Source organism: Vanacampus margaritifer, chromosome 12 (assembly GCF_051991255.1).
Source record: "Vanacampus margaritifer isolate UIUO_Vmar chromosome 12, RoL_Vmar_1.0, whole genome shotgun sequence".
In the NCBI taxonomy this organism is placed as follows: domain Eukaryota; kingdom Metazoa; phylum Chordata; class Actinopteri; order Syngnathiformes; family Syngnathidae; genus Vanacampus; species Vanacampus margaritifer.
The window spans coordinates 13,509,836-13,532,013 of record NC_135443.1 but is presented as its reverse complement, the minus strand read 5'-3'; the positions used below and the strand labels follow the sequence as shown (position 1 = coordinate 13,532,013).

Here is a 22,178-nt window from a genome sequence, read left to right as displayed (position 1 = left end):
GATTGACATCTTAGTTGTTTACAATAGTTACGCCTGCTTCTGGCCAATAGTTGACAAACTGGATCCGCCCTCTGGCTGTGGATGTGACGTCAAGGGCGTGTTGTGTATGTGAAGAAGGTTGTATGCGGATTATGATGCTTCAATTGTGTCATTTTCAAAGTTGGTTGACCTGTTTTCATGTGAAATGTCTATTTTTTTTTGTACTTTACTTTGAAATTGACAAAGATTTTGTCAGGTAACTGCAAGAAATGTTCTTGCATGGTGCATGCAGTTTCATTTTTCGACAACAGGTGGCAAAAAAATAAATAAATGGCGTGTGTCTCTATTGACAGGTTGGACAACAATTGACCTGTTTTCATGTGAAATGTAATTTTTTTTTGTACTTTACTTTGAAATTGACAAAGATTGTGTCAGGTAACTGCAAGAAATGTTCTTGAATGGTGCATACAGTTTCATTTTTCGACAACAGGTGGCAAAAGAAAAAATGGCGTGTGTCTGTATTGACAGGTTGGACAACAATTGACCTGTTTTCATGTGAAATGTCTATTTTTTTTTGTACTTTACTTTGAAATTGACAAAGATTTTGTCAGGTAACTGCAAGAAATGTTCTTGAATGGTGCATGCAGTTTCATTTTTCGACAACAGGTGGCAAAAAAAATGGCGTGTGTCTATTGACAGGTTGGACAACAATTGACCTGTTTTCATGTGAAATGTCTATTTTGTTTTGTACTTTGAAATTGACAAAGATTTTGTCAGGTAACTGCAAGAAATGCTCTTGAATGGTGCATGCAGTTTCATTTTTCGACAACAGGTGGCAAACAAATAAATAAATGGCGTGTGTCTCTATTGACAGGTTGGACAACAATTGACCTGTTTTCATGTGAAATGTAATTTTTTTTTGTACTTTACTTTGAAATTGACAAAGATTGTGTCAGGTAACTGCAAGAAATGTTCTTGAATGGTGCATACAGTTTCATTTTTCGACAACAGGTGGCAAAAGAAAAAATGGCGTTTGTCTGTATTGACAGGTTGGACAACAATTGACCTGTTTTCATGTGAAATGTAATTTTTTTTTTTGTACTTTACTTTGAAATTGACAAAGATTTTGTCAGGTAACTGCAAGAAATGTTCTTGAATGGTGCATGCAGTTTCATTTTTCGACAACAGGTGGCAAAAAAAAAATGGCGTGTGTCTATTGACAGGTTGGACAACAATTGACCTGTTTTCATGTGAAATGTCTATTTTGTTTTGTACTTTACTTTGAAATTGACAAAGATTTTGTCAGGTAACTGCAAGAAATGCTCTTGAATGGTGCATGCAGTTTCATTTTTCGACAACAGGTGGCAAACAAATAAATAAATGGCGTGTGTCTCTATTGACAGGTTGGACAACAATATAATCTAAGTGAAGGCATTCCTTTTGCCACTAGACAGCTCAATAACAGCCCTCCTTTTAAAAAAATGTAATACATGACAAGCATCATGATTTAAAAACTGTTACGATACAATTCTGCTATATTATATTTTCAGAGAATTTGGTCAGTAATGCGCATGCTCCTGATTGTATCATAAGCTTGTGCAAGTGATTTGGAGTAATAAGTGGAATTATAAGGAAACACAAGACAACAGACTTGCTTTTCAGTACATTTTACTTGCTTTGTAACATAAATCCTTTGCCTGATCAGAAGAATCTCTTGCGATGCTTTGCCAGTGGAACCTGAGATCAAACAACTCCGTTTCGGGAGTAGTATATTTTCAGAAAATGATGTGTGTAAATTGCCGTGTTCTGAGAAAGAAAAATAAAATACAAAAAATCTAAAATACAAATAAGGATAATTTAAAAGCAAAAGTACAGTGTTGAGGTTCAGACTTTGTCTCACTACAGGAATTATGTGTGGTTGGGGGGAGGGGGTTGGGGGCAGACGCCAATCCCTGCTGAAGAAAGCAGATCAGAAAACAGTTGGTGCCACTTGAGACCAACAGGTGTGGGGGGTCACACACGTGATGGGCACCAGGTAAGAGAAGGCAGGGGTGGGGCGGGGCAGGACCCAAGGTTGAGTATTACACTTTCGAAATAAGACTAAGAATATACTTTGAATGTGTTTGTGCAACATTGATAAAAAGGCACAATAACACAGTGTGTCGTGCTTTACTGGTTTGAAATCAACCCCAGGCCAAGTGACCGACTGCTGATCCAACTTTCAATCTGTGCTCACTTTACATTATTTTCTCCAAACTGCTGTTGAGGACAACAAAACGTCAAGAGGACTGCATCACCTACATGCTCAACATAAATGAGTACAGCCAAATGTCATTCTTTGGAACACCTTGACAAAATATTCCCATAAATGTGGGTCATTAATTGCAATTGTGACTTGCCATAATACAAGGAGTCAACAATGTTTTCAAAATGTGTACCACAGCCGACTAATCATCAGCAAATCAGGAAACTTGTTCTTGTGTTACGTGAGACGTTAATAAGCTTATTTTTCAAAAGGAGGCTAAAATACTTGATTATTTTAAGCATTTTAAGAGTGAAAACATTTGGGGGAGAAACGTTTAAAAGTGATCATCCTCAACTGGTGGGATGATGGAAACCCTGCGCTGCCTGAAATATATTGCCATTAGGGTTGGGTTTGGGGTAACTGCTGGCATTCAGCTTTCCGTTATGTTTAGCAGATGTAAAGGTCAAACTGCTCAATCCCAACTACAGCAAAGCATTTATGGCTTCGTGCAGATGGGAAAAAAAGCTTTCAAGCCACCCATGATTCGATTCAAATATTCCTAATGCCATTCAATTCAATGACGACTCCAGATTTGAATTTTTGTGTCAAAACATGACAACAAATGCTGGTGATGTGCTACAAGTTCCTGCAGTAAATAAATGATGATTTTTTTTTTTCTACACTAGAAGTGTTAGCAATGTGAAGTTTTGGTTACTTTTGGGTAATGTGGAATTTGTATGCAGAAAAGGACAAGTTGTAACATTATTGGTACTTTGCTGCACCATTAGTTTACTGGGTAAATGATGACTAAATAGCATCTACAACAACACTGCTTGCGTCTAAATCCACACAGTACTCAAGTAAATAGCACAACTACTAAAACTAGCTTAGGGGTAAATAACATTTTTTTTTTTATGTGAATAAAATATGTTTAAGTAATTTGAGCTATAGCTGTTTTGTAAAGCAGGGGGTTAGTGAATGCAGCCCTTTTGTTAGAAACGCCAGCTTACTACGTCGAGTAGTTAGTCATCTATGAAACTGGTGTGGTAGTTTGTTACGTTTAGCGCAGCCAGAAAAACACCTCTTTAACTTCCACCCGGCAACATGTTACTATTTTTGTATTTTCATGATGATCTGCAGATTTTTCATTCCTTTTTTTTTCTCTCTCGAGGAAGATGAAATGAGAACAAACCACCACGATTGCTTATCACAACTCAAAATCCATTAGGAGGTCAAAGGGCATGGAACGACTACAGCCCTTGCAAGAGTCCAAGTAAGATCCCCACGTAACTTCAAACCATGTTAATGTTCAACCCTAACCGCTCCTCTAAAACCTTTCCTCCGACTAATCGTTTCAAAATGACACTTTAAACTGAAATATTCCACCTAAGGGAAGAGCTGGGAGGGCAACGTGGCTCGGTCCTTCCTGCAAATAGAAGGCGTTGGTTGGGGTGGTGTGGGGGCTTAAGTGTGGGGGGAGGGGCGGTGTATAGGTCAGGTTATGGCAATTGACAATAAATGGCAGGGCTGCGATGCCGCAGTGACCCCTGCGATCGACGACCTCAATGAACGATGAGCGCCCCCGCAGCGTAACTCACGGAGCTGTCCTGCCAGTTTCTGCACTCACTCGACTGAGCGTAGTTCAGAAAACTGAAGTTCATGTCTATACCGTTCTTCCTCAGCTCGGCGACAGCCTGAAACACATCAAAACACACAACACGGACTGATCACTTGTACACAAACATTTTTGGAACGTGGAAGGAAAATCGGAATACCAGAGAAAACCCACGCAAGCACAGGGATGATATGCAAACTCCACATAGAAATGCAAAATCTGATTTTTCCACATTCAAGGTGGACTTTATCATCATCAATCATTCAGGTCAATATTGGATCATTCAGAAATCATCAGGGCTGCTGGAGTCAGTTGGCTGCACTGAGAGAAAAGGGGGTGAATAACTTCACGCGTCTTCAGTTTTTTTATTTGTTAAAAAATGGTTAAAATATATAAATTGCATTCCACTTCACAATTGTGTCACACTTGGTGTTGAAAAAAAAATCTTTATGTTATGTTTAAAGCCTAAAATGTGGAAAAATGTCAATATGCCCAAGATTGACAGCTATGGAAATTAACATGGCAAAAAATGGTTGTTGAATGATATTTAATTTCTGACTTCTCAAAGACCAGGGAGTTTGTTCAAATTTAGGTATAAAAAGTCAAATTAATTTTAAGAATCATTATTTCTGTTGAAAATAGTAAAAATGTTGGGTGCTCACTAAAAATGAAAGCATCTGCATGCATGGTCTTGAACATCAATAAGCAGTAATGTTAGTACTGTATTTGTTGAACAGTAAACCATATTTATCTACATGACCCACAACTCTCAGTATGCTACGCAGTGGTAGTCCACACCACTGAACATTGTTATTAAAATTATAGTACTGTTATAGACAAACTATTTTTAGACCTCCTGTGTCACTTTACAGTTGTACAGCAGTTCTGATGAACACCAGCAAGCTAGCAGCTAAAATAAGCAATCATATGTAAAATGCTACTAAACGCAATGAAAAAAATGTATAAATCATTGCCCAATATAAGCATGTTAAATTCTGTAATGCTGTACTCACATTTAGCAGCACTCCAATCGGGTGACGGCCACAGATGGTATTGTGGTACTTTTTCAAGTAGTTGGTGAAAGACATGGGATCCAGCTGTTCTATAATGCCCATTCCCTTTAAAAACAAACCGGTAACACACAATGACCTTGGATGATCTTCATCCAATGGCAAACAGGATCAATATTGGACTGGCTGATTATGAGATGTATTCTATTCTGGAAAACACTTATTTATTTGAGCAACTTTCTAATACACTCAAAAAGCTGACAGTGTTTACCATTTTGTCAAGATGCTCAATTGACCTGTAGATTTCCCCTTGAGATTCATCGTAGTACGTGTATCGGAACCGCTGACCTTAAAATAAAAAAAGATGAAGTCAACTTTTTTTTTTTTTAAAGATCACTCAAATTGTATGGGAATAGATGGGAACTGACCCCAGTGGCAGAAGTCCGATGAGATAATGAAAAGGTTGGAAGGGTCTGCCAGGTACTTGCTGAGCAGCTTCCCGTACTCTTGTTCCTTGGACTCGCTCAGAGCGCCCACAAGCACGGGAACGATGCTGAACTCATCTTTGTGGCTGACAAGAATTGGAATCAGTCAGTGAACTGAGTCAAGGTGCAGTGATGTAAGGGAACGATTGCGCCAATGTGATTCACATTTACAGCACGTACTGCTGTAAAGAATGCTGACAATTCGCTTAAATCAACTGAATACATAAAGCAAACAACATGCACAGATGCCAAAATGCAAGTAGGCAACTACACAAGTGACTACAAAAAAGATGACCAACAAAAAATACCAATATTAAATGATCTACATATGTCATACTTATTTAAGTTGCTTGGAATTGGGTTTCCCATTGAAAGAGGCCTGATTACAATATGACAATATCACATATCCACCCCCCCACCCCTTTTTATGCTGTGACAACACACCCATATATGCCACTTGGGTGCAAAAAAAAAAAAACTGCAGAATTGTGTCAATTTTTAACCTTGTAATGTAAATCCAGCCTGACACTTGTGTAATGAAACATGATTTACCTTTCCATGGCTTTAGCAGTATAAGGCAAGTGCATTTCAATACTGTGCTCGTCTTCGTCCGTCTGCATGCTCATCCTTTCAAACAACCCTGTTTTCCAGAGGTCACTATAAACTGGAAATCAAAAATTGCCATTAGTGCATGTTTGAGTGGGCATCTCAGTTTCAATGAAAAAATGGTCAACTATCTGTGATAGTCAAGGAAGTTAAAATAGAGGTTGTTTTCAACTGTTCTAATTCCACACAGTAACAAAATTATTCTAAAAAAAAAAAAAAAGAAAGAATGAAGAATGAATACCCTTCTGGTCGATTCTCAGGTCATACAAAGGTGTTCTATAGACGTCTGCTGATGATAGGGCACAGCGGGAAAGGGGCACATGGTGAGAGGGTCCCAGGATAAAGACCCTACGACTGAAGGGTAACACACATCGTTTCAACCTCAAAAGGTTTTGTTGGTTGTAATTTTAAGAGCAAAGAAGTCTTGACTTCACACAAGATGTCAGCATACTGAACGAGTCTCCGCGTTGCTCACAAGTCCGAAGTTCAGCAAGCATCAAATTCGGGTGTTTACAATTTAGTACTGCTAAAGCACTTCCCTTGCATTAGCACTTGTGAAAACACACAGCTGCCAACCACCAGAAATTCAATTATAAAATGATTTGTCCGAATTAAGACATTTTTTTTTCTTTTTCTTTTTTTACATCTTGTCAAGAACATAAGAGACTTACGTAACAGAAGGGTCAACCTGCTTGTAGGCATGCGCGGCACAAGCACCACAGTAGGTATACCCTGCATGCCTGCAAAAAAATAAAAAAAAATAAAAAATAAAGCAACACAATGAGATGGCTTTAAGGCCCAGATAACATTTCTCTTCAATTTTTCAATGTGATTACGGAGCTATGATGGCTCTGGCGGGCATGATTGTAGACTGTGCTTGGGACAGCCAGCCTTCTAGTTGTGCATTCAGCTGGGCTCCTGAAAATAGAGAAGTACAAATGCAAGAGAGGGTTTCTTTGGAAATGACTTTTACTACATTGTATACATCCATCAAATCATCTATTTCAATAGAGATGCTAATTAGAAAGATGCACCTTTGTTGGTTAACGATTAAGGTCAAACTCCTGAAGTTTCTGCCATGTTTTACCTCAGTGTTAATTGGCCAATGTTATGTAAATGCATGATGACACATACTGAATATTATACCTTCACAATCTATCCATACTTTTTTTTTTTTTTAATGTGAGAGGAAGTCGGAATACCTGGTGGAGAAAAAAAACGCTCAAGAGAGCATGCAAAAATGCTAACTCCATACAAAAATGCCACAGCCCAGAATCAAACCCGGAACAGCAGAACTGTGAAGCAGACGTGCTGACCACTAATGCACTGTGCTGCAAGCCAACCATTATGCATCCAGCCATTATTGGAATTGTCAACGTGATCAAATTCAAGAGCTTCAATTTGAAAAAGGGCTTTAAAATGCTCAGCTTTGATCGGCAGTGTCAAAGTATTTTTTTATTTTAATTGACTAAAGATGATACTACATCAAATCGTCTTTTACCGGAAATATACACACCCCTAGTGATTACTGCAAGAGACTGAGAAAGTGTTTCTCATACTGCACCTTCTTATGTAGCTAAATTATTAAAAATCTGGGGAGAAATGTGTGAAGTTGTAACCAGGGTGTACAAACGAAATGTGAGCCTTACATAAATATGGATTTGAGTTAAAACATGCTGCGGGTGCATTAATTCTGAGTATGGTAATGATGCAGGTTTTCTTATCGAGCAATGGACACGACCTGTAGGGCAAACTTGCTATCATTACAATGCAGACATGGGGGCTTAGAGGGATAACAGGCAAACGACTGGCTGCTGAAATGAACATGGATGCTGTTGTCCTACCGAGTTGTTTGTTGCTCAGCAGGGACTATTTAACGGGATAACTAAATCATTCCAGTGTCACACACAACAATTGGCATCTTCAAAGAGTTGCTGCCTCCATGATGTTATTTCTAGCTAGGCTATGCAAAATCTGTCACACAGGCCTTTTTTCCCCTTTCTTTGACTGTTGGAAAATGTCGAACTGTGTATATGTGTTTTTATTAAAAACGAACGCGACAGTAGAAATTGCAGAATGACAAGGACCGATCAAGACAAGCAGTTGCTAACTATTAGCTTTCTTATCTCAATCAGCTGGATTGCAAACCAAACGTTAGCTGTGTTGTCTGAAGCTCCGATTTTTTTTGGGAGGGGTGGGGGGGTGCTGTCACTGGATATTAACGACGGAACAAAACGGAATGCTAGCTAAGCCAAAACATACGCTGAATGGGGGAAACGACAAAAGGCAGCTATCACACGGTGTGCTAACACGGCCGGTGTTGTGTTGACAATTACCCGAAGCGGAGTACCAGCTCCCGGCGTGACTTGCTTCTCTGCACACCACTCGGTTGGACATCTTGGTTCCAAAGCCGCCTATTTTGGTGTAGTTAAATCTTGTCGGTCGGTTAAAATCTGATTGTAAGCCAGTGTCAGCAATCACGACTGCCGTTTGCCGGCTGTGGCTAACTTGTTCGTAGAGAAGAGACAAAGAACAGTTGGGACTGGGGAAACAGTCGGCTAGCAGGCTAACAGGATAAAGTGTTCCGTCAGCTGCTTGTTGTTGGCCGGTTTGTCGCGAGGCAATTACAGGGAAAACCTACGTTCTGACAAGCGACTCAAACTACAAAATACAAAAAAAATGCAACTCGGCGGACGCAATCAGAAATAAAACTAGACTTTCAGATAGTTGTCATGGTCAAAAAATGAGGAAAATGATGGTTTGATTGATTAGCAAGTAAGCCAAGGGGCGTCGCCGAAGCAGTCCTAGTGACGACTTTCAACAACTGTGATTGGTTCAGGCACATTAAGGAAAAAAATAAAGAGCTCGTGGGGAAAAACAGGCGGAGCCTCGACCGTGACGTGTTCACGTTGATAACCGTTATTTAATTATTTTTGGAATATTATTATTTTTTATTTTATTTGTTTTAATTTCTTATTTATATCTTTTTTTAACAAGAGCACATAGGCGTTGTGTGTCAAAACGCGCATTTCTTCTTATCACTATGTGGTAATTGCACGACACTTTCTCAATCAAAGTTGGACATACATTTTGGTTCATTGAAAAATATTGATATTGTTAAAAAATAAAATGTGTGAGTGTTGTGTCGGTGAGAATATTTTGAATTATCGAATTGTTTTTAGCTCAATAATTCAAAATTATTCCAATTTGTTTGTGTTATATGTGCGACCAGTCCAGGGTGTACCCAACTTTTCACTGAAAATCCAAAGCCACAACCTTAACGAGGACAACCGTTAGGCTATAGAAAACACGATTGAAGAAAATAACATTTACCAAACATCCAACAAGATTGAGGATCTTTCACAGCCACTAAGCAGCACATCTGCATTCTATTGTGGGATTGGTTTTGTTTTGTATGCTGTGATGTGATTACCCTACGTTGCTGCTGTCTGCTGAAGTGGCAGAAGACTTCAAAGTAGTAATGGATCTTGTTTGCTATGGTGATGGACAGCTTCACAGATGAAGTCAGACAGCAATCCCAACAGGCTGTAATATTTGAGGATGATATTGTTTTGGGGAGATGTAGTATGTACTGGAGAGAGTGACCAGCAATTGTACTCAGAATGCAGAATGTGTGGTTAGGAGACGAAGAGGAAGACCAAATAGATTTACTGATATGGTGAAAGAAGACTTGGTCAGATAATAAGGAGAGATAGAAGGTTATAATAAATTGCCAACATGCTGCCCATGAGTATGCTAAATTAAACAGGAAAATGCCATTAAGGGAGTTTTTACACCAAGTTGATTATGTTATTGCTCTTCCGGGTACCACATGACCTATCACATGATGATGATACTACTGTATTTAACCTCTGATATGACCAAATAAACAGATTTTAATTGGATTGTTATTAAGGTGACAAAATAGTGACTTTTTGATGCAAGGCATTAATGTATTGATTTAAATGTAAATGGCTTCTCATCCTTCAGTCCCTTTAAAGCCATGATTGCATTTATTATTATTTACTCATTTGGACTTTCCATTTTGTGATTTTGTGTAAAATAATACTCCAATCAATCATGGTTAGTTCTGAGTGTCTTGAACACAAAGATAGAACACAATGATGAAAACCAAAACGAAGAATTAAGAAATATCACATTAATGACTTATATTAAATATAATAAAAGTATAATATTAAACTTCGCTATTATTTTGAAAATAAACACGGAAGTACTCTCCACTTGCTGCTGGGCTGCAGTCAGAGGGCGTGGCTTGAATGCAACGAAAACGGAAGTTAAGGATCGTTTTCTGAAATCAATACAGCACGTCCAACCGTTGCGTAGTCCGACGACAAACAAGCCTACATTGTTCTATTTTCGGAATAGTTTTCAGATTAGTTGTACTGTTGTAAAAAAAATAATAATAAAATTGATGCCGTTGTATGTTAAAAGACACATGTCCGACTTTGTTATAATGGTTTAGTCCAACTTTACCGCATCGTGCCAAAAATATGCTAAAGTCTGAACTGTAGAATTTCAACAAGGTAGCGATGTCGGTAAAAACGAACGCGAGTAAAAGCAGAGATAGCGGCGAAGTAGTGAAAAATTATCATAAGCAAGCGTTTGAGTATATATCCAAAGCACTGAGGATCGACGAAGATGATACAGGTGTGTTTGCGGTGCCCATGGGTTACTAGCTTACTTGATGCGGTCTTGTGACAACAGTTTGTAACAACTCTTGTGTGGTGGCAGGAGACAAGGAGGAGGCTCTGCAGTGGTACAAGAAGGGGATTGTTGAGCTCGAAAGCGGCATCGCGGTCACGATCACAGGACAAGGTAGGAGCCGAGTAACCAGGGAAGTACAGTACTGGCTTGCTTTTATGCTAATTCATGTGCTTGTCAACAGGCGAGCAGTATGAGAGGGCTAAGAGACTTCAGGATAAAATGATCACCAACCTCACCATGGCTAAAGACAGACTTGCACTTTTAGGTCAGAGAGTGGTTAACACATTTGCCATACAGTTCGCTTGACAAAATAAAATGTTGCTGATCAGTACTGTTGTTGTTTGTACAGAGGCTACACTGGCTTCAAAAGGCAGGCTTCAACCCCAGAATGCTTCGGATAATGCTCAGAAACAAACAAAACCTGTTCCTAAAAGTCAGCCTGCGGTTCGAGGGGTGTCCAAAAACCCCAGATCCTCCACAGCAGGAAGACCTAGCAGAATCCCTGATTTTAAGGTAATTGACCTTCATAATCACATGTCTTGTCATGATGCAGGATGACATGTTTTTGTTGCGGCTAAGGTAACACCACAAGCGGGTCGACCTACAAAGCAGCCCCAGAAGAGAGAACTGAAAAATTTCAAGAACGTGGACAGCAAACTGGCAAACATGATCCTGAATGAAATTGTAGACACGTAAGTTGAAATAATGCACTTTTTCAGGAAAAGAGTATTTCCATGCATACATTTCATGTGTTTATTTCAGCGGAGCATCTGTAACATTTGATGATATTGCGGGTCAGGATCTGGCTAAACAAGCACTCCAGGAGATCGTCATTCTTCCTGCCTTAAGACCGGAGGTGAATGTCTAAAAATGTGCCATGTTCACCATAACAAGCGCCACAATTCATGATTTCATTTCCCCCTGTGTAGCTCTTCACTGGCTTGAGAGCTCCAGCACGAGGTTTGCTCTTATTTGGCCCACCGGGAAATGGCAAAACCATGCTGGTGAATGAATGATTTCACATCAATCTGTATTTGTTGTTATGAAAGTGCCAGTAATTGTAGCCCATCTTTTACTTCCTTTTACCAGGCCAAAGCAGTCGCAGCAGAGTCAAACAGCACATTCTTCAACATGAGCGCAGCCAGTCTGACGTCGAAATATGTAAACGCAATTTGCTGGTGTGATCAATTTTTCGGTAATATATTTAGTGTGTTGTGGTCACCATTTCCATGTGACGTCTTTTCAGGTGGGAGAGAGCGAGAAGCTTGTCCGGGCGTTATTTGCAGCTGCCAGGGAATTACAGCCCTCTGTCATCTTTATTGGTTTGTGTTATACACTTGGAATCGAACCTCACACCCAAATTGTACCCCTTTGTTTACACTGGAACAAACATATTCTGTTTTTGCGGCCACATTTAGATGAAGTCGACAGTTTGCTTTGTGAAAGGCGGGAGGGAGAACAAGAGTTCTCACGCCGTTTAAAAACAGAGTTCCTCATTGAATTTGATGGGGTAAGCGGAGTGGACTGCTTTTTTAAATTTATTTTTTTAGGACGTTTAACAGACACTCTGCTTATATCACAGTTATTTTGTATTGTCATTTTTGGTGTGTTTTTATGGGCCAGGTGCAATCTGGAGGAGATGACAGGGTGCTTGTTATGGGAGCCACCAACAGACCTCAGGAGTTAGATGAAGCCGTTTTGAGGTACCTCATTCGTCACCCTTTGTTCGGCAACTATCACTGTTCTTATTTTTATCATCAAAATGTTGTTTGGTATGTCCTACAGGCGCTTTGCAAAAAGAGTCTACGTAGCATTGCCTGATGACAAGGTATTTATTGTTCCCACCAAAATCTTTTTTTCTGTATCAACCTTCAAAATTGGAAGTCAAAAATTTACTTGGCAATATATTTCATGCACCCCCACTAGTCTAAATCTATTGCGTTTGTCGATTATGAATTAAGCAGCCAAATCCAACCATTTTTATCTATATCAGTGGCCAGCCATTTTCATGCTTGTTGTCGACTGAAAATGACATCACAGTTGCTCAGGGCTCAGGTAGTAACCAATCATGGCTCACCTGTTTTTGGAGTTTGGTCATGTGATGTCTACATGCTGAGCCGTGTTTGGTCAACTGTGATGTGATGTCATTTTCAGTCGACAGCAAGTGGCAAAATGGCCGCCACCTGAGATGTGTCAAAACGGGTGGATTTTGATGTTTAATTCATATTACACAAACACATTGCTGTAAAGAAAAATTTTGACTTGACTTCCCATTTAAATATTGACATTATATTTAACCAGACAAGAGCCACGCTTATGCAACATCTTCTAGCAAAGCACGGGAGTCAGCTGAGCAACAATGAGTTGAGCTGGCTTGCAAAGTGAGTTTCTCATAGTCAGCACATCCATATTTACAATTTTACGCCCCAATTTCATGATAAATGTGTCACTTTTTCCATATTTTAGAGCAACTGCAGGATATTCCGGAAGTGATCTGACATCCTTAGCTAAAGATGCTGCACTTGGGCCGATTAGAGGTAAGAACCCTTCAACCGATAATTGATATGATTTTGCCCCTTGATTTGCAAATGATGATCATTTACTTTTAGTGTCCTCGATCCTTTACATTATAGTTCATCCAGATTATTTAATGTGAAAATCTTCTCTCATACAGAATTGGGACCAGACCAAGTTCGGCACATGGCAGCTAGTCAGGTTAGTTCATGCAATCAAAGATGCTCCTTCTACTTTCTAGTTTGGAAGTTAACCTCCTAAAACGTCCTCTGCCTTTTCAAAGATGCGCAACATCAAGTTGAAAGACTTTGAGGATTCCCTGAAGCGCATCAAGCCCAGCGTTAGCCCAGCGACTCTCCATATGTACAACCAATGGAACAAGGACTTTGGTGACACAACTGCATTTTGAATGGTTAATTTGTATATCAAAAATACAGATTAAAACAAATTGTGTATAGTTACAAGACAATACTAACAACCGAGATTTTTTGGTAAACCCTTCCTGTATAGAGTACCTTGTGAAAGTATTAACTCCTCTTGAACTTTTTGATATTTTGCTCGTAAAGATGTTCAATAACACTTTTTCCCCCAGACCAGCATAAATACTCAATTCTTGAGTAGTTATGATACATGTACAGATATCACTAGTACTTTTGAAACATAAAAAAGACAGATCATTTTAAAGAAAGACCTACCGGTATTTATCCCAATATAGCATTTTTCCTACTTTTGCCACATTTGGCACTGTGGAACACAATTGGGAAGTGGAACAACATGTATATGATATTAAATTAGTTTTTTTGTTTTTTACAAATAACTGAAAAGTATGGCATGCGAAATTATTTACCCCCTTTTCTCACAGTGCAGCCAAATGACTCGAGAAGTTCCCTGATGATTTTTAAATGACTGATGATGATAGAGTCCACCTGTGTGTAATCTAGTCTCAGGATAAATATGCCTGCTCTGTGATGGTCTGTTAAAAGAAAATTGAGGAGCAAACAGCTTAATGAAGACCAAGGAGCACACCACATAGGTCCGGGATAAAGTTGTGTAGAAGTTTAAAGCAGGACTAGGATATAAAAAGATTTCACAGGGTTTAAAAATCTCACGGTGCACTGTTCCGCTAATATTGAAATGGAAGGAGTATCAGACCACCCTCCAAAAATTCAGCCCAAACAAGGACAGGCCATGTGCAGAAGATGGATGAAGACATAAAAAATTCAGGGCAATTGTGGGAGAATACCTGTTGGAGTCTGCAAAAGACCTGAGACTGGAAAGGCGGTTTGACTTCCAGAAAGACAATAATCCTAAATATAAAGCAAAATCTATAATGAAATGGTTCAAAACTAAATATACAGTATCCAGTTGTTAGAAAGGCCAAGTCTTAAGTCCAGACCTGAATCAACTTGAGTGTCTTGAAAGATCTGAAAACAGCTGTTCACAAACGCTCTCCATCTAATGTACATGAGCTGCTGTGAATATTTATAAGTTTATATATAAGTCCATCTTTTTAATAATAATTAAAAAAAAAGTTTAAGATGTATTAAATTTCACTCCACTCTCACTTAGTGTTGATTGTTCACAAATAATCATCCATCCATCCATCAATTTCTGAACCGTTTATCCTCACAAGGATCCCAGCTGGCTTTGGGCAGTATGCAGGGTGTACACCCTGAACTGGTTGCTAGCCAATCCAGGGCACACACAGACGAACAACCATTCACTCACAATCACACCTAGGGACATTTCAAGTGTTCAATTAATCTGCCTTGCATGTCTTGCCCCGGAAAAAAAAAAAAACACGCAAGCATGGGGAGAACATGCAATAGCCACTCAGGAAGGCCGAAGTCCGATCTCACATCTTTCGCACTCCAAGGCGGACGTGCTAACCAGTCAGCCTACAAATAAACTAAGTGCACTCCAAGGCGGACGTGGATTTTTTTATCATTGTTTGAAGCCTGAAATGTGACAGGTCAAAAAGTCCGGGGTGGCTAATACTTTCGCAAGGCACTTTTTGACTTGAAGCACTGTTTGAATTTCCAGTTTTTCAAGGAAATTTTGTTTATGCAATTTTCTATGACTTTCAATATGTTATGATTAATACACGCCACAGGATTGTTCTTGTATTTTATTGTCCAGAATGTCCTGGAAAATCTTTTTTTTTTTTGCTGCCACAAGAGGGCAGCACACCGATGTAATGCCCTGAATTGCTCAATTACACAACACCAGCAGTGTTTCACTGCCATTAAATTTATGGCTGAATAAGCGCGCTAAACACATGCAAAAGTAGAAGTAACTGGAAGAAATGTATCATGTTATTTTGTGTGAAAAGATTATTATTATTATTTTGATGGAATGAAGTAAGACATGACAAGATAGTTTGTTTATTGTCTTCTGAATAACACTTATTTCAAAAACCTGGTTAAAAATGTCCCCAGTCATGTGTCCAACACACACCTTTATTTATTATTATTATTTTTTAGCATTACGATTGCATTACTGGTTAAATCTGAGCTTCAGCATTGTCCTGAGCTGTTCCACAATTCTTCTCTGTGGTTTTTCTGCATCTGGAATGAACCCATTTTACAAGTAGCCACAGATGAGTGGAATGCTGTGAACCTGAAAATAAATATCTTCTTCTGCAAAGCAATGTGGGCCATCGCGTTGAAGAATCAAGTGTCAAGAAGAGTGTGTCATGTGTGTTCAAGCACATACATGTACGTGTTAGAAGAGATCAGCGGCGATAAGTGAAGTTATGCACCCCTCTGGTGGAGACCTCACGACCAGCCAAAAAGCTAACAACCAGTTTGCAGATGAAGGTGCTTGTTTGCTCGTTAACTGTTGTGGAATAGTTTACTGGGATGTAGTCAATGTGTGTGGTCACAGAGCTTTATTTTAGCGCTACTTTTTCCCTCTTAAAACTTCAAGCCAATGTGACGTTATTCCCACAGGCCTTCCTGTGGTCAAGCCGTGGTGTTACCTGTGGTTCGTGTGGTTCAGCAGCTGCATCATCTTCTTCTGTGCCGATGTTTACTCACTGCGCGAAATGCAAACGTTTATTTTCGCTTATTGATTTAGCGCCACAATGCTTGTCCTCAGGTTAGGATTTGCACTCTACTGTTGCTTGTTAAATGACTGCATGAATAAGCATTAAGCTCTGGGCCGTTAAAAAAAAACATGTCATGACTTAAGAGCTTCTTTCGGGGATTTTATCACTTTTCCCCCTGTTTTGTCTTCACCGAGAGCATTTTGCAAAGCAAACACACACTCTTTAATACAGACAAGATGAATGAGCGCAATGTTTTCCACCACGTCTGTGAACGCACATTCCTGCAAAGAATTGATTGATGCTCTTTCTAATCACCTGAAACAACTTTCTCCTTCACGTCCTCTGGTCCCTTTTTAGCATCAGTGATGCTCACCATGTTACCTAACAGCACAGTGACTACTTGTCACCTTTTAAATAGGCCAGTGACTGATTACAAGTTTGAAGAGACTTGTGATGCTAATTAGAGGACGCAGATTGGTTGTTTGGCCTTTTGTTTTTAAAAAATAAATGACAACGTCTGATTTGTATTGATTATATTCCCTTCCAGGTGTCCTTATACTTTTGTCCATATGCCTCCTGAGTGACTGACAGCCTAACTTCAGGGTTGCGTGTCAGAGGCTTCCACCTCCACAGTGCTTCATTGATGCTTTGACCACAACATCCACTCGAGGGAAAACAGAATAGGTGATCATTTGATACCGCCAAGTGAAAGAGCCCACCCTGTAGACAGTAGAATAATAGTCAACACAGCAAGAACCCCTCTCTGCTTGAACAAACAGTCTGGGAGTGGTTCTTCAAGTGGATCCTTAAGAATGATATGCGGATGGGAGGGTTTTGTTGAAATGTGCTGCACGTGCGTCTCTTTAACACTTTTAGAGCTGCAGGGATTATTTTTGAAGGCATTAAATACAGTGGGAAAATATGTCCTTGAAGTTACACCCCAAAAAAAAAAAAAGTGGAGGCCCGAACAATCATCATCATGATATCACGGAAAATGGCAAAAAAAGTTGGTGGGATAAAGATTAACTCCACAAGTGTATTTTGTATTTTGCATTTTTTTTTTTTAAAGCTGTTTTGTGTTTTAATTCCTTTACCTTGTAAATGAACTCTGGGGCAAAACGGGGCAGATACAATAAGACTTGAACTTCTTTCTGCTCCTTTTCATTCAACAATCAAGAATATTGTTTTATATTGTCTTTTTCTTTTACAAACGAATTAAATAAATGAGAGAGAAAAAACTGAGCTGCAGATTGCCTCACAGTAAAGGAAGAAAGCAGAGTTACCGTGATTGGTCGTTACCTGAGCTCTGAGCAACTGTGACTAGACAGCAAGTGACAAAATGGCCGCCCCCTGTAATGGGTAAAAACAGGTACATTTTGCTGCGTATTTCATATTACCCAAACAAATCATTAATCAGAATGTTGTGTTTAGACTAGTGGGAGCACATTATTGTAAAGAACATATTTGGCTTGACTTCCCTATTAGAGATGTGATTCAGGCTTAGCACAGAAAAGCGCCTTTAGGACCCACTTGTATCCATTTTCCACAACTGGCTGCTACTGTTCCAAGCAGCTTGCACATCTAATATGTCCGTTCATTTACCTTGGGACTGTTATCGTTCCGCCTCATGGGAGCCTAAAGGCCAAGCCTAATCGTGTATCCAATGGCAACATCTGTCTTTTATGAGCACATTTGTTTTTCTTACTGTGTTTATTTATGGTCATATCTGTGGGTGTGTGAGTGGAAAATGGAGTGTTGCTATACAGATATGCACCTATGAGCTTTCAACTTTGCACTTGTCCTAGAGGGTTAAACGTAAGCCCCACTTTTGATATAATTATTGTTTTGATATAAATGAATTGACTGCTACATGTACATGAGCATTGCATATTCCCCTGAGAAACCTCAGCTCGAAACCAACATGTTGTGGTTTGTATCTGTTGTCATTCTATGTCTGCTAACCCGCAGAGACAAGCTCAGCATGCTTCCTTTTCATTTTTGCCAAGCCAAGCCAGCTCTCAGCGCTGATATTGATGTTTTCATCCAAATGTCTGCATGAAAACAAATACAACAAATGTCCCGCCATGTGGAACTCTCTGTGTTTAATTAATACAATCATCATCAAAAAGAAATGTGAATAGTCATACGGTTCTCATTAACACAGAAAGGAATTTAAGAATGGATTGCACGCTACTGTGTCACTGTTGCTACTGATTATGCTAACCACACAAGTGTCTTTTAAATGTTGACGTCTGTGGTGTGGTGAGTAAACGCTAATAACTTGTAAAGCAACACATTTTTACAAGGTGCATGAGGGCCCCAAGATGCTAAGTCATTCGACAAAACAATAATAATGTCATATTCATTCATCTTGAACAGCTTTCATCAGAAGTGTAACATCAAACTGATTCCTTTGACAACCAACTAAGATGTCACACGGAACATTCTAATTGAATGTTTGGATTGTTGGAGGTCATTTATAGCTCATTAGATCAGCTTGCAGTTTGTCGTGCGTGTGAGAAAGAAATATCTCTATATCTGAATATAGCATTTTTCCTTAAAATTGCATGAAATTATGGCAATTTTCTATTCTCCTAATTTTGTTTCCTGATTGCAAAATAGCCACAAGAGGTTGGTCGATCGTTGCAAGTAGCTTAAAATGAGAGTAGCAGCCTGATACCGATACCTGGTATCAGTACTTGCCCATCCCTATTTTAAATAATATACGCCAAACTATGGAACAAAAAACACTTTAATATGATTTCAAACTTATTTAACAATATTACATTTCAAAACAAATGTCTAAAAAGATGATTTGATTTTGACAAAATGCACCAAAAGTGAGAACAAAACAAAAACAACGAGCAATTATCAAGAAATAATGAGATGTTTCATTTTTGTACGTATAATATATTTTACATGCACGGGCTAAAAAGTCAAACTATCTTAATACTGACACACAATTATCCATTTTGTGATTTCCATTGGTATTTTTCTGAAGAGCAATAGCAACACATGAATGTATTCAAACGGATACATATTTTGTACTGTTAATATTTAGAGTTTCTATTATGTTTTGTCCGAAATTACATTGTTGTACTCTTTAGGGTACATATTGCATGCATCTAAATGGCTGCTGGAATACAGCATGGTGCTTACTTGAGTCCACTGAGGATTGTGATTGGGACTTTAGCCAAATTCTTTTCGAAAGAATGTATAATTTATCGCCATTCTTTGGCGTAAAGCGAGCTAAGTATACGTATTTTCTCTCCAATCAAAACCGCAGAGCTGCATCAAACTCACTGTCGTGCCCCCACATCCTTGCAAAGCCATAATCTTGGTAACGTCTGAGAGATTATGCGGAGCCAAGTCATTGCAAGTGTTGACCTTTTGAGACGCTCTTTTTTTGAAGACCTGTTTTGTATGCATTCTCTCCTTTCCGTTTGACGCTGAAGATCCACATTTGAAATTGGTCAGAGACGGGGACGTGTTAGGACGAGGCCTTGATACAAAGGGGAATGGGGCACTGTCATGTCGCGCTGCAGGCTACCTCGACGTGCATTCCTTCAGCTCATGTGCAGCCAAGACGCTCCATGGAAAGTCAAAGCGCTTTTGTATTATCGATTTGCTGTCCGTCTATTCGTTATTCGTGCAAGGTCAAGCTCTACCTCTTGACCTCTGTCGGGTTAAATGTGCAGCAATCGTACAATGGGTGCAGAAATAAACGTGCCTGTAAAATGAAAAGAGCGCCATCTAGTTGTGACGGTGTGGCTTCGAATAAAAGACAGCGAGGTAATTGTATTGTAGGAAGTTGGCGGCAATGATGAACTTGAGCTGCACTTCAGTGAACTCTTGATGTGAAAGAGGCGGCCCTCTTTACACTTTTACAGCTCTCAGATCACTGAAAGGTGTTGACACGTACTCAACTAAGCTCACACGCCGCTAGAGTAATTAGGAGTTTATTGTCAGGAAAGCATAACCATGACATGTCATTCCCGAGAATCCGAAGCCTGTTTGCAATTTTGCTGTTTTTATATACACCTTAAAGCTCTCATATATTTTAAATGTACAGGATATGATGCAGCTAAGATTGTGAATATCTGTTTTGGCAAGTATCGAGAGAGTCAAGCAAACCTCACATTCCTTCCTTGGCATTAGGGTTAGGCCTGAAAGGACTGAGGCGGTTTTCAGGCTTAGGGCCTTGCAGATCTGAACATGTTGGCATACTCTGCTGTGACATATGAAATTAGATTTATACCTTCAATATATGTAACACAAAAGTTGAATAGTTTATGAGGCATATATGCACACATGATCAAGTCTACACAGGGTCCTTGGTTTATTCATTTTCTTTTAGTGGAATTTGTATGTGAGTGTAAATTTACAGCGATAATGGGTGTGACTTCATGTGACGATGTGACATTTTACATGTAAGAAAACTCGTTCATTGCGCGCTTTGTTACCGCAAAATGTCATACATTATGCCAACTGATCCCCTGTGTTGCGAAGAAAATCACAATCAAATATTTAATAAACTCATGATGTTGCTCCCAGTTCAATCTCCATGAAGTCAAAGGTCCTTGTCACTCAGTAACCAACCAGTAGAAATATCTGCATATGATTGATATATGCGTATCTATAGTATACATTATTATCATCATTATTATTATTATGAACTAGTGAATGGTGATTAAAAAAAAAAAAAAAGTTATTAAGTGATATGACCAGCTCAAAAAGAGTATAGAAATGCAGTTCTTCTTTTTCTTCTTTTATTTTATTTTTTATTTTAGGTGGATTGCAGCCTTTCATACTCTGCGTGGCTTTGCCCCTGCTGTAGTCTATGTCCTCCCAGACTATAGGAGGCAGTAATGAGAATCTTTGGCCTATTAACAACACTTCACCGCAATAGAAGTAGAAAACATTGTATTTTCTTTCAAAAACTATTGACAAGAAGAGTTACAGAGTCTATTTGGTCCCACTCTAAACAGAGCAAAAATTTACACTTGGAAGAGAGTAAAATATTCAGAGTAAATTTTACTCAAAAGTATTTTTAGTGTGTACAAGAGAATTTGCCTATCCCATGAAAAAAAAAAAATTAAGATTTTATTTTAACTCAGAAATTCTAAGTAAATTTTGCAAGGAGAATTTTTTACAAAATTTTGACAGTTAATTAAAAAAAATAAAAATAAAGAGTAGACTGCCACTCTACCACTTGAGTTTCGAGATTCCAACTGACACGAGTGTTATACTAACACACAGTAGAAGCTGCATGCATACCTGTCAACCTCTGCCGATAACTGCCCTTATAGATGCTTATGATTCCCCTTACAAACCCCAAAAAAACCTTACAAACACCGTACGACGCATGTTTACTCGCGGTAACCAGACAGTGTAATAGAAATAACAAAGGTAATTTGCATACAAAGTCTTTTATTCAATTTAAAAAGTTTACAATGCAATAAACTGTGCCTTCAGTGCTTCCTATTGTAAGCCAATGTGCATGATTTAGCAGACTTGATCTGCTCTAATGAGGGTCTCACTTGTGAGCAACAGTTGCCACAGTTCAATTTCATCTGTAATAAAGAAGTAAGAGTGTCTGTTCCCATTGTCTTTCTGTACTCTGTATGAATTTTCCTCACATGGCTGAAAACCCGCTCGCTATCAGCATTACTGTGAGGAAGGCTGAGTAAAATTAGATACATCTTTCTCATCAGTGGAAAGCGATCCAGCCCCAAACCAGTTTTCATTTTGAACACATGAGGCCAAAATGTCTCTGGACGAATTGGTTGTCCATCCTGACTTTTCTGAGGGAGAAGATCATTAGGTATTAGTTGATAGTCTTCCCATTCATCTTTTAATTGTTCCTGATCAAAGTCTGGTGTAAACCTGTTTGCAAGCTTAACAATACTTGTGTAATCCAACATCTCTCTCTTTCTTGGGTCCAACACCA

At 39.0% G+C, this 22,178-nt stretch overlaps 2 protein-coding genes across 2 annotated transcripts; one reads left to right on the top strand and one right to left on the bottom strand.

The window, feature by feature from the left end:
- Nucleotides 1-1,630: 1,630 nt before the first annotated feature.
- On the bottom strand, nucleotides 1,631-8,749 carry memo1 (mediator of cell motility 1). The gene is made up of 9 exons (XM_077582451.1): nucleotides 8,277-8,749; nucleotides 6,777-6,858; nucleotides 6,612-6,680; nucleotides 6,182-6,294; nucleotides 5,887-5,998; nucleotides 5,278-5,420; nucleotides 5,121-5,197; nucleotides 4,853-4,957; nucleotides 1,631-3,918 (listed from the first exon to the last, which is right to left on the bottom strand). The coding sequence occupies exons 1-9, from the start codon at nucleotides 8,335-8,337 to the stop codon at nucleotides 3,787-3,789; spliced, it is 894 nt and encodes a 297-aa protein (XP_077438577.1). The 5' UTR covers nucleotides 8,338-8,749; the 3' UTR covers nucleotides 1,631-3,786.
- Nucleotides 8,750-10,210: 1,461 nt separating this feature from the next.
- On the top strand, nucleotides 10,211-15,829 carry spast (spastin). Its single transcript, XM_077582718.1, has 16 exons — nucleotides 10,211-10,608; nucleotides 10,693-10,776; nucleotides 10,847-10,930; nucleotides 11,015-11,178; nucleotides 11,245-11,357; nucleotides 11,428-11,521; nucleotides 11,595-11,669; nucleotides 11,755-11,826; nucleotides 11,912-11,987; nucleotides 12,084-12,175; nucleotides 12,289-12,368; nucleotides 12,451-12,493; nucleotides 12,967-13,046; nucleotides 13,132-13,202; nucleotides 13,340-13,380; nucleotides 13,463-15,829. The coding sequence occupies exons 1-16, from the start codon at nucleotides 10,491-10,493 to the stop codon at nucleotides 13,586-13,588; spliced, it is 1,413 nt and encodes a 470-aa protein (XP_077438844.1). The 5' UTR covers nucleotides 10,211-10,490; the 3' UTR covers nucleotides 13,589-15,829.
- Nucleotides 15,830-22,178: the final 6,349 nt, after the last annotated feature.

What these genes read in the sequence shown, in the direction of transcription:
- memo1 (XM_077582451.1), bottom strand. Translation starts at nt 8,337, where the DNA reads ATGTCCAACCGAGTGGTGTGCAGAGAAGCAAGTCACGCCGGGAGCTGG. An exon ending in ACTGCTAAAGCCATGGAAAG is followed by an intron (nt 5,421 to 5,886) that starts GTAAATCATGTT and finishes AATTCTTGTCAG; the next exon opens with CCACAAAGATGAGTTCAGCA. An exon ending in TTGAGCATCTTGACAAAATG is followed by an intron (nt 4,958 to 5,120) that starts GTAAACACTGTC and finishes TTGTTTTTAAAG; the next exon opens with GGAATGGGCATTATAGAACA.
- spast (XM_077582718.1), top strand. Translation starts at nt 10,491, where the DNA reads ATGTCGGTAAAAACGAACGCGAGTAAAAGCAGAGATAGCGGCGAAGTA. An exon ending in GCAGAATCCCTGATTTTAAG is followed by an intron (nt 11,179 to 11,244) that starts GTAATTGACCTT and finishes GTTGCGGCTAAG; the next exon opens with GTAACACCACAAGCGGGTCG. An exon ending in GGCACATGGCAGCTAGTCAG is followed by an intron (nt 13,381 to 13,462) that starts GTTAGTTCATGC and finishes GCCTTTTCAAAG; the next exon opens with ATGCGCAACATCAAGTTGAA.